The following is a 14221-nucleotide window of genomic DNA, read 5'->3' as shown; positions in this document are numbered from 1 at the left end:
TAAATTAAATATTAGGAAACATGTCACTCGTTCCCAGTATTTTGTTATTTTACAACAAATACATAATTACATTTCTTTGTTAATGCAATCACTCTTTGTTAAATCTGTTCTTGTTCTTGATTCTTTTATTTGAATTCATCTATACAGTATGTCCTTGGATTTGTTCCGCAGCCTTCCTCAATCCTGCTAAAGCCACCGTTTTGGTTATGCATACTCCTTTATTGAATATAATACGTATTATGTGATAGTGTAAATATTTGGGCAGGGTGTCTTCCATTCTGGCAGCTCACCTCACCAAAGGTATTGAGCTTGTGCAGGCAGAATGGATAAATGACAGGTAGCAGCACTGGAGAACATGATAGCCTGCCCCTTCGGCCATCTTCCTAGCATCCACTCTTGCTCCCTCACTGTTGGCTGCCATCCTCTCTGCCAGGCCGGTATCAAATTATGCAGCTCATCTTTTTCAAATACCCCCCCTCCTCTCCCTCCCTTTCTCTCTCTTGCTGGTCCCTGTTACATCTGCCACCTGTTGACCAGGGCTCCCACAGCAGGCTCTTATCACACATGCACCTCCTTTGGCCCCACTGAGGACCACTTCTGTTATGGCTAATTCATAGCCTGCGTTGTTGAATGACCCTGCCAAAAATAACAGATTTTAAACCGTAAATATTTTTAGTTTGACACGGTCGTAAGACAATTTACAATTTTGGCATTTAGCAGACTCTCTTAATCCAGAGCGATTTACTGTATAAGCAAGGTAAACACAAGGTAATACATCAAATGCAACCAAGAACCTATCATCAGTCTAAACTGTATAATATCCAAAAATAAATAAACTGTACATTGAAAGTATACAAACTATAGGATGCCAGGTCAACAAATTAACCTGGCATCTGTGTATACATAACATGATATCTAAATTACATTTTAACCTTTGCATAAGCCTGTAAGGTTGTCAAGGCAGGGCAAGTATGACTATGTACACATTGGGCATTAACACTTGGATGGATGTATGGATGTATGGATGATTTTATTTTGTCATTGAACACAAACGTACAACAAAAGTATCTTGATGGCATCAATCCAATACAACTTTAACCCTATATACTTAGTTAATCTGGGTCCCCCTGGGGTCACTTGTTGTTTGCCTTCTTTTTTTCACTACACACCAAAGCTCTTCGCTGAAAATAACGAATCTACAAGCTCACAAATGTTGTGAGCTTGCAGATTAGCTTGCCCTTCCCCCCCCCCAGAGTAAGGACGCTAGGGTTCATGTGGTTAACTGTGTAGTCTGTCCACACACTCTGTCCTGATGGTTGGCGTGTCTGGTTGCAGGAGGGACGTGCCTTCTATCTATCATCAGTCTGAGGCTGGCAGTGGCAGTGGCCGAAACATCTCTTGTAGTTGGCAATATCATGTTGCCTGTCTATCTCAGCCATCCTTCTCTAAGAGTGTTTGGACAGTGACCCACGGGCCTTTTCACAATAGTTATTTGTCCATCCTTGTGTCTCGCTTATACATCCTTGGAAGCAATTTATGAATTGGAACGTCCTTCCAGATGGTGGAACTCAGATGTGTTTATGGCCCTTGGACATGGCTGGAGAATGTGAAAAATTGCCCATTGTTTCAATGTTTATTTCCCATGCTCTCATCATTTGGAATGACCCATTATAAATACATGTGAGGTTTTAAATATAAGACTGTCAGCTTTAATTTGATGAAAAAATAAAACCATATAACACCTAATGAACTAGTCCTTGTGATAGGTATAGTGTTATTGCAAGATGCCAAAAGTATTAATAATCCCCAGGTGGAAAATTCAGGGTGTTAAATTAGCAAAGCATATATATGTATATTTATTTTTAAACAAGTGCAACAATTAACATTACAATAGGTACAATACAACGATAAACTATACTCACATGCAAAAACATACTTGTTTACACAGACACACACACACACACACACACACACACACACACACACACACACACACACACACACACACACACACACACACTAACAAAACAATACACTATACTAATTTGCAAACATGCTCATATTAGCTCACAAGCACACCCACACACCCAAACACTCATGGGCACAAAAAAGGTCGGATGGCTGTTGGCACAAATCTGTGCAGCTGCCCAACCTTGATGCCACAGCAAAGAACGGTGTGCTGGCTACCACAGACGGCGAGAACATATTGTGTAGCCTGCCGCACACATCGAAGAACCTGAGCCTCCTCGGGAAAAACTGCCTGCTCTGCCCCATCAGATCATTGAGCTATTGCAGTGGTTCTCATACTTTGTCATTTCAAGGACCTCAGTAACTCTGAGAATATACAAATTGATTTAAATTGTATTGATTGATTGATTGAATACTTAACAGTTTGCAAATAGTACAGAGGTACGATTATACAATGGTGCTAAAAGGATATCACAAAATGCCCTAAGGGCTTGTTTCCATTGTGGTCCTGTGTATTCAATTCATCGAGACATACAATAATATACAATAATGTTTACAATTTACAATTTAGGCATTTAGCACACGCTCTTAATCCAGAGCGATATACACGACATCCTCAACACTAGTAGCAATACAAATTATATGTAGGCCTACAGTAAACAGTTGGGGGTGGGGGGGGGGGCATTTCTGGTGTTGAGCTTGGACGTTACTAGGACAATTTGCAGACAGGTGCTCTTTTATGGCGGTTTTGAAGGAGGGTAAGGAGTCACACTTTTTGATGTCTGTTGGTAGGGTTCCACATTTTGGTGGCATAGAAGTAGAACTAATTTGACCCCATGTTTGTGCCGAATCTGGATTGAGTGAGATCAGTGGAGCTCCCTCTGGTGTTAAGCCTGTGTGTTTTTTTATGCAATTGTCTGACTGATATGGGTATCCCTGTTTTCTTGCGTATCTTGAAGACCAGGCCCATTGCCAGTTGCTTTACTATGTCCTCTACCCTGAGCCATCCCACCCTAGCAAAATGAGCAGGGATTTGGTGAGTTCTGGGTATGAGGCCAAGTAGTAACCTGACCAGTTTGTTTTGAGAGGTCTGCAGCTTTGTTTTAATGCCTTTGTGGTGCTAAAGTAGGCCTACCATGAGGTGCCTGCATAGTAGAAATGACATTGGATGAGTGCTCCTGCTAGTGTCCTCAGTGTGTTCCTTCTGGTCCATTTGGAACCCCCTCAAAGAACCCTGAGGGTCCCTGGATCCCACTTTGAGAAACACAAGCTATAGCATCAGATGAAGTTGTTCCGACTCCTTCCAGACCAGTCCAGTTTGCCCACTATTCGAATGGATAACAACGGTTTAAATTAAAACTGTTTTATTTCATTTTTTTTTGGCATGTAGTTTTCTGAACATTCACATTGTTTGTTATTAAATAATATAACAAATATTGTTTTAAAATTAGTTGCAGATTATTATTAGCCTATTATTATTATTATTATTATTATTATTATTATTATTATTATGAGTAGTAGTAGTGTATATATATATTTTTTTGTCTAGCATGCATGTGGACGATGATGAGAAGCTTCCCGCGCACCACAGGACCTTTAAAAGAGACGCAAGTGTTGGCTGGAGCAGCCAATCACAGTGTGCCATGTTGGGACGCTCTGGCCAATAGACGCTCTCAACACGGATAGGAGGAAAACTTCGAGAGAGAGAGAGAGAGAGAGAGAGAGCGAGAGAGAGAGACAGACTGGAAGGGAGAGAGAGCGAGCGAGGGCGCGAGAGAGACGGGGACACAGAGAGAGAGAGAGAGACGGAGGGAGGGGGGAGTGAGAGGGGGAGAGAGAGAGAGAGAGAGAGAGAGAACAATGGACCGTCGAGCATCTGCGTCACCGTGACGAGAACCCCCCCCCCCCCCCCCCCCCGAAGTTTCTGAGGAGAATTCCTCTTCATGAGGAAACCCGAGGGCAGCCAGGCCTCCCCATAGAGTTATAGGGCCTCCCCATATAGTTATAGGGCCTCCCCAGCTCCCTTGCGAGTTGCGACCACAGCAGCTCAAGCCGCGCCACCACCGCATCATGCCAATCTTGATCCATTTCTAGCGCAACTGGGTGTTTCTTTCTTTCTATCTTAGGGGTGTCTGCGTCATTGTTATTAGTCATTGTTTGCGTTAGCTAGTCATTATTTGTTGTGCTTATACGCAAATGACTTGCGTATTTAAAGTGTCGTGTTTGCTCTGCGTGGCCGTGGCGGGAGGGAGGGGTGGCACGTAGATTTGAACATCACCCTGCCTGATGTTAAAACCATTTGCATACTGACTTCCGCCCCGAGGCAGGCTTCCCTTTTTTCTCTTTTTTTGAGCACGTCGTACGTACGTACGACCGGTGTCCCCGAAAATAGCCGATCTACAAGCTCACAGCGCGTCCCGGATGCCACACGCTGTGAGCATGTAGATCGGCTAGTTTCGGGGGACACCGTCGTACGACGACACATAAACCCCATGCTTTCTTTCTTCTGCATCAGCCGGCTCCTCTCTCTCGCTCTCTCTCTCTCGCTCTCTCTCTCACACACACACACACACACACACACACACACACACACACACACACACACACACACACACACACACACACACACGCAGTTGATCTTGATGACATCCAGCAGAGAGAGAGAGGCTCATATATCATCACCAGCCACCGGCAGCAGCGAGCGACACACACACTTTATAAACTTCATTTTGTAAAAGTAGGTGAATCAATGTCGTCGCCTGTTGTTGTCGTCGTCGGCTGACTGGAGACTCAGGTTTTACAGGAGGACTTACTTATATAAACCACCCAAAAGGAAGGACAAGGACCACATTATATTCTAGTATGCGATGGGATTTGCTACTTTGGTTTGAAGAGGCGGACCTAGTCTCTCCAGACGTGATGTTTGCATACAGTACGTGGAAGTATTACACTGACTATTCTGTCCTAACATAAAGGATTTATAATACGACGAGTGTGTGTGTTGTTGCGGGGGAAGAAGAGCCGGATTTCCACGATATCATCAACATAGGGGCTTTTATGCCTTTTTTAAATTGCGTTTTATTTTTTTTGCCTTTTATTATTTTGGCATTTTATTTATTTTTTGCTATTTATTTATTGCTGTTTGCATTGTTCCGGGCCTCCGGACAGGGTTTTAAGGGTTATTTTTCTCATCTTCACTACAAGTTCACTTCATTCACTTCTCTTAGGACTATATCGATTTCACAGAGACGAGGCTTCCTTTTAATTCTATAAAATCTGGTGATCAGAGGCATGGAAGGGATCGCTTGCGGCTTGACGTATAGTTAAAGCCACGGTCACGTATATTTATAAAGGCTATATGAGGGTACAGAGGCTATATGAGTTTTTGGTTTTTTAAATTAATTTGGCTTGTTTTGGAGCACGTTAAACGTTAACCATTAAATTGTAGTGATCTCCAGCACTTCTACAGTCCCGTCCATGTTAGCTTACACTGTAGTAATAACAATGACGGCAGCTATCTGCTTTGCTAGGCGGTATGTTGGCTGAGACCGAGTCTATCACACAAAGTATTAAGTTGTTTGCATTTGAAACTGCCTTCTAGTGACACGACACATTCTGTTACTTATGCACAAAAGGCAGTTTTGGTGACTGCGCATTGTCATTGTCATCATTTTTCTTCCTTCTGGGATTGCATTTTTTTTGTTGTTGCTCTGTTTCCCCCAAAAACATTTTTCCACGGATAAAAGAATTCTCAGCTTTTCTCCTTCAACATGACTTCGGTCCACAAGGTAGTGAATATATTGCTACGTGGACTCGTCATCTATGCGGTACTGGCGGGGTTGGAGGTCACAGCCTACTCCAATGATCCCCACCATGCGACTGATAGTAATGCAGCCTCTACAGGTAAGCCCTTTGATGTGGAATGGACACAATGATTTACACACATCCTCCATGATGCAATGTACTGTACTCGAAGAATGCCGTGGAATTTGTATCCCAGACAGTAGTGCTTGTTGTGGAGTAGTGATGATATGAGGTGTGTGTGTGTGTGTGTGTGTGGGGGGGGGGGGGGGTCGTGCTTTTTCATCGACAGTCACCTTTTCCCCCCTGTACATTGCTGAGGAATGCCGGTGGCATGACCGGAATGCACGATGCACCCCCTCCTCCTCATGCACCCCCCGCCCCCCCACGGCATGAATACCTTCTCCACGTCACGTCCTGATGCTAAGGCCGGCGACATGTGGCCAGTTGTGGCCAATGCTGGATGGGCTGGTGATTTATAGAGGATACAGGATAGGTGGGCACTACTAGGGACATCTGGGCACCTCGATGTAAGATTGGCTATTTTGTCCAAAATGTAAAAAAATATATATATAATTTGAAAAATGGTAATTTAAGACTTAATTTTATCCTTCAACTTGTTGATGCCCCAAAATGAGTATATACAAAAACCACAATGCCACATTTCTGCAATTTGTAGAAATTGCAGAAATATTAGACCTTAATTGTCAAATGTTTAATCATGTTCTAATAATGTATACTTTACTTTACTTACAGTAAGACCATTTTTCAAATATTCTATTTTTTAGCATTTTGGACAAAATAGCCCATTTTACATCAAGGTGCCCAAATGTCCCTAGTGCCCACCTATCCTGTTACCTTTATGGATGGCACATACATGCACACTGTTGGTTGGCAGTTCCTCAGCCATGGCTAAATAAATCAAAGCGCCATCTGGGCCTATTTGAAGGTCACACAGGCGTGTGTGTGATACTGTGATCAGATATTTCATTATGGGAATATCAGACAATGCTTGATGATGTCTCCTCTCAGTAAACGACATGTGTTCTGGGATTTCTGCCACACTGCCCAACTAATAAGTGCAAGGGTATCGGTGATGTGCGCCTAAGTATGTGTTAAGGTCACTTATAAATCAAAGCTGGCTTAGTAACCTAATATTGTGATGGTGGCCAGTGGTGTATGACATTTCACTTGCAGCCTGCTTGATTGATTCAATACTCCTCCTTATGCCTCATTTATACTTGTTGGTTGTGCACCATGTCACACATCGAAATAGCAGATCTACAAGGTCACAATGCATCGTGATGCAACGCGTTGTGAGCTTGTAGATCTGCTATGTATAAATGAAGCTTAAGATCTGCACCGGCTGTCTGTGTAGGACAGACTTCTATTTGTGTATCCTACATCCTACCTTCTGCATAATGAGTACTCTTACTTTGGTACTTTAAGTGTATTTTGATGCCAATACTTTGGTACTTTTACTCAAGTACATTTTGAATACTGAACTTGGACTTGTAACAGTCTATTTCTACAATAGGGTATTGATACTTTTACTTAAGTAAAACATGTGAGTACTTCTTCCATCACTGAAGTCAACTTTTTCACTGTAAGTACTTGAGGTCAATTTAAGCACACACACAGGCCATTGACATGGCACAGCGATATTGAAGTCATCATATGGTTATAAATGGTAGGAGGAATCCCATGAATTATTAATACATTTGACAGCCTCATGGCATAGGGAAGCAGTTAAGGAGGTAGAGCGACCCGTCTGGGAATCGTGAATCCCAACGGCATTGTTCACTAGTTGCCCACTACTCCTAATAGTTAGGATGGGTTAAATGTGGAGGACAAATTCCAGATGCCTGTGCATATACCCAACAGCAACTAAAATGGGACACATTTATTATTATTATTATTGTTATTATTATTATTTATGAGATGGTTAAGGTCAGACTGTCCGGTTTGTACAGAAGAAAGTCTTGCTCAGTTGGGCAGAATTTAAATTGAATCAAGCCTCCGTCAGAAGCTTTTTGAATATGATGTATTCAGAATGAGTAAGTGTGCAAGGAAAACCTGACAGTTACATTTGAAATTGTACCCTTTTGATTTACAGGAGATAAAAACGTAATTGACACAGTGGATTAATAAGGGATGATCCAGATACATTTTGATGACAGAGGCATCATGGTAGGCCTGCCACGCTGTTCTGTGTTGATGCTGTATCAACCAGCCTATAGCGTTGACATTACATACTAGTTTCTCTGTCGTCCTCACAGAACATCCTGTGCTTTATATATTATCCTATTTAGACCTGAGGCCTTCTAAATCCTGACCTAAGTTTCCTGAAAAACTACATTAAAAAAAATTATGTTGCTATATACTGTACATAGCAGCAACAACCCCAAAAGGGGTTCCCGGATTGAACGGTATAGTTACATTTAGGGGTTCCCGGTCTAAATGGGAATGGGTTATGTCTATAACATACATACTCCATTGGGATGCAATGGTCATAAGTTCTGATTGGAGTAGTTGTAGCTTAACATTTTGTGGTGGTGTGTAGGGGGGCCCACCAATGACTCAAGACCAGGGGCCCCCACCCTCCTAAATCTGACCCTGATGATATAGTGGAAATGTCATTCTCTGTTAAGCTTGACTTGTGGCAGTTTCTTTTCTTTTCTTCCTTTTTTTCAATTTGACTAAAAAAACTAATGGCAACACACTACCTTCTCAGGCGTTGCCACGTATGGTTGAATTAACCATTATCGGAATCCTCTTATTCAAATCAGAGCTAATAGCCACAGCACACCTGTGACCTTACTTCCTAGGTCTAATACTTGCCCTTAGGTAGGTCAGGAGAACTTCTAATATGCAAATATTAGATGCTCAAATAGTCTATAAAAAGTTGGACTCAAATATGTATTTTTCTATTTTTTTGCATATTTGGCTGCCTCAACAGCATGTTGTCATAATATATAATGACAACTATATTGATACACCGTCACAGTGCTTTTATGAATATAAATATATATATGAATATATATCATTTTATATGTATTCAAAACCTCCATCCCTGTCTGTTGAAACTATTGAAGAAAGTAATAAAACACTCATCCTATAGAGACAATTGCTATAAGATAAACCTTTATTTTTCCCCTTTCAGGTGTCATAGCAGCAACAGCACTAAACGTGAAACACAGGATATGTACAGTAGGCAAGAGTAGAGAGATAAGAATAAGAACATAGTGTTAGTCTAGACATTAGACATCTAGTTAAATGTGTTTTCTATCAATAAATATACAAATGCACAATCTATCACCTATACATGAATAATATTTAACACCAATGAATATCTGAATAGATACAGACTATCAACAGTGAATATGAGACTGACTATAATGTACAGTCAGTGTCAAGATGCCTTCAACAGTGAGTATCTGGATAATATATAGAGTATATTAACAGTGAATATAGTGAGTATACAGTCTATCAACATAAGCATGATGGTATGCATTCATGACTGGATAGTGGCTACACATTCAAATGTAATCAGGGATATAAATTGGTTAAGGCAGACGTATGCTTGCCCTTTCCCACGACATGGGCTCAGAAGAGCAAAGTTGGGCCGGAGGTTTTACCCCCCAATAGCCATTCAAATATATCAGGTGATAACCCACACAGAGTAGTGAGCTAATACACTGTCAGTGGACATGACCGAATAACCCATTTCCCAGCTGGCTCTCTGGAAAGGTCACCTGCCTTTTCATTGAGTCTCACTAACAGAGTGAGAGGAAGAGAGACCGTCTGTGTACATGTCATGTGTGTTTGTGAGTACACTTGGCAGAAGTGTATGTGTGTGTGTGTTTGTGCATGTATGGGCCAGGGCATGAAAGTTTGTTTCTGGTCCGTGGAGAGCTTCTTGCTGCAGACTCAATAATAAAGGAATGTCCTGCTCTACTGTATTACAGCTGTAGTGGTCTGGGAAAAGGTTAACTTGGAGGTACAGGATCAACTCCTGCTGGGCAGTTAGCAGTGTTGGCATGTATGCTTATTATAAGCGACTTTGGGCTTGTTTTTCTGTAATGTTGCTTGTAAATATTGGTGGTTGTGTTTTTTGGGGCTTGTTTCTGAAGTGTTTTTAGCGGCGCTAGCCGCTCTATACCTAGGATATTAGCCCTCTATGCCTGGCTTTTGCGTCAACGTTCTGATTGGTCAGGTGCGCCAACGTTCTGATTGGTCAGGTGCGTCAACGTTCTGATTGGTCAGGTGCGCCAAAGTTGTGATTGGTCACTATTCATGACATCACTATGATGTCATGAATATAGAATTCGATGTCTATATAAACGATGACAATGACTTCATCTTATTATTCATTTGGCTAAAGTCTAGGTAAGTTATTTAAAGTTAATATGACGAATAGAAAGAGAAAGATACAAGAACAGATGAAGGGTGAATGTATAGAAAGTCTGAGTTCGGGACCCAGTCATCCGTTATGACAGAATGGTTTGATAGAGACGATCGAGAATCCAAGAGTCCGTTAAGGTTCTGATTGGTCAGGCCCGTCAAGGTTCTGATTGGTCAGGCCCGTCAAGGTTCTGATTGGTCAGGCCCGTCAAGGTTGTGATTTGTCAGGCAAGGGGACTATTCATGACATCACTATGATGTCAAGGTTTATTTTTTATTTCCTCATGTTTTTTTTTGTATATATTTTTATTTGGCTAAAGTCTCCTTCTAGGTAAGTTATTTAAAGTTAGATCCTCAATTTAACTTTATCTGTCGTCGACGCTCTGATTGGTCAGACCCGTCAACAAAGTGATTGGTCAAGCTTCACATGACACATGGCTATAAACACATTATAAACACATATCGATGACATAATGTATTCAAAGGCGCCGCTACCTTCACACAGGGTGTGATTTTTTTTTAATATTATGGTTGAAACCAGACCCCCAAATGATTATGTATTTGTCTGTGCACCCCCATCCGAAAATATTCTTGTTCCAGGAACCCCCGTACCAGATTTGTGTTGTGATTTGTTAAAAAAAAAGATTCCACATTTTTTTTCCAAGATTGTTGAATATTTTTTTCAAGACGCGTTGTGAGCTTGTAGACCGGCTATTTTCAAATAGCCAATGTATATAGGTTTAAAGTGTGACCCATTTGCCTCTTTTGGGCTTGTTTTCATAGACATCGTTGCTTGTTTCTCTCGCAAAATCTGGCAACACTGGCAGGTCAGCTAGATCAGAGGTTCTCCAACTTTCTTTGGTTTCAGCAAACCCTTTCCTTGATTTCTGAATCCAAGTACACCCTTTACCCAACTACAACTTTGTGTTATAGAAAAGTGCAAGAGAAAACCATAGCAAGCCGTATGATGAGATGAATGAATGATAACAAACCTGATGAACAACATGACATTACCAATAAGAAATGGAGTGAAAGAGTTGCTATTAGTACCTCCTGAGCAGATTTATTTCAAACTGTGGCATGTCAACATTTCAGTAAGTTTTGATGCCATTATATTCAAATAATGTGCAAATAAGTATTTCTTACTATTCAATAACAGTTTTTTTATTTTATATTTTATTTGGTTTAACATTTTACAGATCAGTTGGTTCACACAAAGTCTGTCAATGTTTTATCATTAAATAATAAACATATAACAAATATATAACAGAGATTCTTACATGTTCCACTCTCTCAAGTACCCCCTATACATTTATAAAATAAGTAAATAGAATTTTCATGAACTAAAAACATTTTCCAAAATAATTTCATAAATAAATACAAAACTAAATACAAAAAGACATTTAATAAATTAGGGGAGAAAACAAACTTTTAAGAAGTATTGAAAATAGCAAATCTACAAACTAGTTTGGGACCCGGGGAAACATCAAACTTCTCTTTTGGGTCTTGAGCTAAAAAACACTGCCCTATAACCTCCGCATACCTACCTGCATATGTGAAACACTGAGCTAGCTGGACAGACCCGCCCCTCAACCATCTCAGATATCGTTAGTGGCATCCAGTTCTCAAAAGAACAAGTCAACGGTTTAAGAGAGGAGGATTATGCATGTGAATGCATGTAGTGGGAGTTTGGGGTGAAAAAGCGGATTACATAACCACACTGTTTGTTTTATATGAAACATGACTCATTTGGTTTGAGTTGTTTTAGCTGTGTGGTCAAGAGGGTGCTACAGACATGAGTAATGAACTTGCGGCAATTCACACAAGTACATAGAAGATTGTGGTATATTACACACTGTCAGTGCTGTGCAGAAGGATCTTTCAGGCTTAATTTGTGGTATTGAGACAGGTTTGAGTATCGGTCCACCCCACTTATCCCACAGCACCATTTCCCTCTGAAATGTTGTAGTTCGTCGGGGGACATTTCAATTATAGACCTGGTTTTGTGTGGGCTTGTGTCCGGGTAGCTCAGTCGGTAGAACACTCGCCCTTTGACCACAAGGTCATGGGTTCGATCCAGGGCACTGCCAGCTCAGCGCATGAGTAGCATGGCTTGGGCGTGGCAAGTCGTGTGGTAAGTACTGGGAGCTGATGGTAGGTGTTGCGCTCCACCTCAGCAATCCATCTCCCAGAGATCTAGTGCATTGTGAAATGTGGATAGACTCCCGCACTCTGGCTGATACCGACAATAAGCCTCCCCGACCTACTTACTTGTGTAGGCTATATCCACCCATCTTACCGACACATTGCATAATATATCAGACTGAGGAAGATTTTAAACGCAGGAGCAATTCTAAATGTATGGATGAAAATAACTATACTTTGAATTTGTGACACCTGTAAACTCGCGAATGAAGTTCAGTTTTGACAATCAGCAGCATGGGTGCAAAAGGAGTGTTTAAGTGATAGTTCACCCCAAAAAAAACTTTTTTTCTATCCATTAGTCACCCCATGGAGTTTTTTTGTTTTTGTCGCATTCATAAGCCAATAATTTGATGGCCAGCGGACCGGTTGGCAGCGATTACGGTAGGAGATACAAAGGAGACTCTTTGTGTCTCCTACCGGAACCGCTACCGGTCATCAAATTATTGGCTTAGAAATGCGACAAAAACAAAAAAAGTGTCCATGGGGTGACTAATCGATAGAAAAACAGTCATTTTGGGGGTGAACTATCCCTTTAAGAGAGTGAAAGTTGCTGTAGCACTCACTTGAGTACAGTTGCATTGTGAATGTGGACTTCCTCCTGTTTTAATGGTGTATACTTAAGCTCGTTTGGCATTTCAACAAACGCAGCCCTTCCCTCTGGCCATGAGGAACATACACACAGTTCTCAAACAATGTGCCTTCAAGGCAATAAGTAAGCCTTGCCAAGCCATGTGGGCAGGAGCCTATCTACTGTTTCTGTAGCATGAGGCAAGCTTGATGACCAGTACACCCACTGGACATGACGCTAGTATGTCACAGGGACTTACCCCCAATCCAACCCTTGCCGGTGAGCACATTTTACATTTTTATAGTCTTTGGTATGACCCAGCTGGGGATCGAATCCCGACCCCACAATCTCAGGGCGGACACTCTAACCAGGCCACTGAGCTGGTCACGGCAATACAGTACCTTAAATACATGGCCTCTTTCGAACCCAAACATAGATTAAAATGTGCAGTAATGGGTCGTAACTGGATACATGCAATCGGGATGATGAAATCAGATTTCAAACATTACACAGTGTGTTCGCTAGCGAACATAACACACGTATTAAGTAACTATAATCACCCCAGATTGCTATCAGAAAAATGTGCGATTAGTTTATGGTTACATTGTCAAGGAAGCTTGATTACAGTTTGTGATGACATCTTTGGCAGTTTTCAAGCCCGACCCCTGAGAGGTCAGCTGGACGGTCTGGGTCCCCTTTCTCAACCCCTGGTGTCCATGTCCTCACCTCAACTTCTGACTACACACCCCTTCCCATGCCCCCATCTGCTGGATGTGAAAGCCAATGGTTATTTAGGCTGGGGGGGTGGGTTCACCAGGGCAGTGGTTCTCAACCTGTGGGTCGGGATCCCCACGGGATATTTTGGGGGGGTCCCCAGATTACGTTTAAGTGACAATTTAAGGACTTTTAATACCTAATACCTAAAAAGAGGATTTGTTTTTGAAAATAGCTGATCTACAAGCTCACAACGCCTCGCGCTTGTAGATTGGCCTTTTTCACAATATTTATCTGTGCGAACCGAGTCAAACTAAATGTAATGCCTCAACTCCTACAATTCCAAGTGCTCGTCACAGTGGGGGGTTCTCAGTTCAAATATGATTATTTTGGGGGGACGCGGCCTGAAAAGGTTGAGAACCACCAGGGCAGGTGTTCACCGGTCATTGATTATTGGATAAGCAATGCTATTAACACGTGAAAAGAGCATCTGCCATTCAGGGTTTCTCAGCACTTTCAAGGCCCACGGTTCCAGTAGATAAGTAGACCACATGACACAAT

The 14221-nt window shown here is 41.7% G+C and overlaps 1 protein-coding gene across 4 annotated transcripts in view; it reads left to right on the top strand.

Moving 5' to 3' along the window:
- The first annotated feature begins 4592 nt into the window (after positions 1 to 4592).
- stim2b (stromal interaction molecule 2b) overlaps positions 4593 to 14221 on the top strand; it is a 65793-nt gene continuing 56164 nt past the window's right edge. For all 4 annotated transcript variants that reach the window (XM_084043403.1, XM_084043402.1, XM_084043405.1 and 1 more), the window contains exon 1: positions 4593 to 5871. In XM_084043403.1, coding sequence (XP_083899529.1) covers positions 5739 to 5871 — 133 coding nt within the window. In that variant the 5' untranslated portion in view covers positions 4593 to 5738. The remainder of the gene's footprint in view (positions 5872 to 14221) is intronic.

The sequence above is a fragment of the Gymnoscopelus microlampas genome (assembly GCF_963454915.1).
Source record: "Gymnoscopelus microlampas genome assembly, chromosome: 19".
Lineage (NCBI taxonomy): Eukaryota > Metazoa > Chordata > Actinopteri > Myctophiformes > Myctophidae > Gymnoscopelus > Gymnoscopelus microlampas.
The sequence above is the reverse complement of the archived record's forward strand: the minus strand, read 5'-3'. Positions and strand labels throughout refer to the sequence as shown.